General features: G+C 35.5%; 1 protein-coding gene across 1 annotated transcript; it reads left to right on the top strand.

The window, feature by feature from the left end:
• Positions 1-890: 890 nt before the first annotated feature.
• Positions 891-1922, top strand: LOC149242742 (F-box/kelch-repeat protein At2g44130-like). The gene has a single exon (XM_089370985.1). The coding sequence runs from the start codon at positions 891-893 to the stop codon at positions 1920-1922; it is 1032 nt and encodes a 343-aa protein (XP_089227111.1).
• Positions 1923-2774: the final 852 nt, after the last annotated feature.

Raw genomic sequence — 2774 nt, 5'->3', positions numbered from 1 at the left:
AAAGCTTGAGGTGAGAAAAGCATCTAACTACTCACTTGTCATGAGGAGGATAGAAGAAAAAGGCTTCTCGAGTTGTAGGGTACCTCAAGTTAATAGAACTCAAATTCACATTTTATATTATTAATATTTTACCATCATCATATTATAATTAATAGCCATAAATAAAATACAAAACCTCAAATTAAAAACTCTAAATATAAAAAGTTGATAATAAATTAACATTTGAATGAGTTAAAAATATAATAAAAAATATGTTGTAATAAAATGAAATACTTAATTCATTTAAAAACTTTAAATAGCAAAACCAACTAAACCCATTTCATGCCCCACATATGTATATAATTTTTCTCCATAAAAACTCGTGTGGAGGTCATGATCTTTTACCTAAAGCATTAACATGTAAAAATATTGACATGTCAAATTTATATTAAATAATTCATTATATTATGAATTAAAAAATTATATATTTTTTCACAGTATAAATAAATAACTTTATATATATATATATATATATATATATAAAATTAATTCCCCAAGGGAAATCTTGCCATAATGGTTGTTACATAAAACATTGCTATTTAAAAGTATTGACTAATATTAAATGTTTCCTTCTCTTGTGAATTAAAAATTTATATATTTTTCATATTACTAATAAAACATTTAATGTAGTTTATGAATGGATATAACGAACTCCATTTCTTGTCGGCTTGAAATTAGGTTTTCCACATCTCCACTATATATTTAACGTTTTTCCACATCTCCACTGTATATTTAACTGCACTTTTCCGTTTTTAGTTACCGTGGTTTACTTTCTTGTTTATTTCTTTATATGTGGTAAAACTCTGGGTAAACTTGATCTATTAGCAGATTAGTGTGTTTAAAGTGTCCTAATGGAGGTTATTCCGGAGGATGTTGTTCGAAAGTGTTTGCTGAAAATGCCTTACAAATCACACGATACTCTGAAAGCTGTGTGCAAAAGCTGGGAGGCTATACTCAGTAGCCCTACTTTCTATGGTGACAGGAAGAAATTTGGGACGAGCGAGCAGCTTATTTGCCTGGTTCAAAGAGATAACAGGATTCCCGTCCTACTTGTAGTAACGGTATACGACCCTGTGAAAGGCACCTGGGAAAGGCTACCTCCAATCGATGATCCCCCCAATACTCAAATACCAATATGCTGTCAGTGCGTTGCTGTGAATCGCAAGCTACTTCTCATAGGCGGATTCCAATCAGCAACTTTGATGAAGAGTGTTTATATATACGACTTTGAGTGTGAGAGATGGCGTCGTGGAGCTGACATGCCCACACCTCGAGCATCCTTTGCGTGCTCTGTCTCTGTTTCCACCGGACTTGTCTACGTGGCTGGCGGGATCGACGAGCTTGACAACCCTCTTGCCTCTGCAGAAGCATATGACGTGGAGAAAGACAAGTGGGAAATATTGCGTCCTATGATCGAAGCGCACGGGCAGGGAAGCCGCGGTGGATTGGTCGAAGGTAAGTTCATGGTGTTAGACGAGGAAGGGCAAAGTGCAGAAGTTTTCGATCCGAGTGAGGGAACGTGGAGAATGGCACATTTCAGGGGAGAACGGTGGAGAAGTTGTGTCATTTCTTCTTCTTCCGGTGGGGGGGAGTTGTACGTGTTCACCGAAGACGAACAGGTGGAGAAGTATGATGTGGGGAAGGACACTTGGAGTGTTGTATCTACTCTTCCCATTCCCCACGATATTGGCTTCTTTTTAACGTGCGGTACACAGTGGCGTGACCAATTTTTTGTAAGCGGAGTGGGAGAACGACGACCGCGTCCCAACAAACATATATCTTATCTATTCAATATGTCAACCAGGCAGTTGATGGAACTTCACGGTTATGGTGGGGAGCGCTTTGAGGGCACCATCCTATCTGCAGCAACCCTGGAGATTTAGAGTTGTCAATACAGGAAATGGTTTTTTCTTGAACTGTTTTTGTTTGTTCAAAAATTGTGTATACATTTTTAAAAGTGGGTTTAATAATTAACTATTAAATCTATTTCTTTTTAAATTTTACTGTAATTATGTTCAACTATTGAATCTATTTCTCTGGAAGTACCATAAGCATAATAAAATTATCTGACAAAAACGAGGTTATTGCATGAATGATTGTTCTGTAGCGTCAAATCATGGTTCTTTGGGCAGGACCTTCTGCTGAGCGTAAACTATCTATCATATAATCTGTTGAAACAAACTCCATTACGTCCATCGTCTTCCCATCGCTATCCAATTACCGGTACCTTCGCCACCATTTATTAAATTGTTTATAGAAATCGAATATGAATTTGTTTTTAATTCGTTGAAAATTTAAAACAAATTTAATATAAATTCAGAACAAAGTAGCATGCCAAATCAACTATGGAGGTAAGTAGTATACAAATGATAGTTTAAATATATCGACTAATTCCTAAACAAAGAATGTAGCTTATGGAGGTAAGTAGTATATAAATTATAGTTTAAATATATCTACTAATTCCTAAACAAAGAATGTAGCTTATAAATTCATAATACCTGCAATTCTTACTGCAATTCTTACTGCTTTCTAGATAGATTTCAAACTCATTATTTTCATTTCCTTGCAAAACTTCTTAAAAAGATCCTTCTGCAATAACAAGAAAACAATATAGATTTTTGGCTCTTAAGTGTCATTGCCCACACCAGTTCTCAGAGGTGAACCTTCACTATCACCAACTAGGAAAAATTGAGTCTCAAATGAGACATCTGCAATAGGAGCCCATCCTCTGTGTC

Source organism: Pinus tabuliformis, chromosome 8 (assembly GCF_031772625.1).
Source record: "Pinus tabuliformis cultivar Carrire ecotype Pingquan chromosome 8, CPIR1, whole genome shotgun sequence".
Taxonomy (NCBI): domain Eukaryota; kingdom Viridiplantae; phylum Streptophyta; class Pinopsida; order Pinales; family Pinaceae; genus Pinus; species Pinus tabuliformis.
This window is presented reverse-complemented; position numbering and strand designations above follow the sequence as displayed.

Bases quoted from the DNA above. Each gene is read 5' to 3' on its own strand.
- LOC149242742 (XM_089370985.1), top strand. From the start codon at position 891: ATGGAGGTTATTCCGGAGGATGTTGTTCGAAAGTGTTTGCTGAAAATG.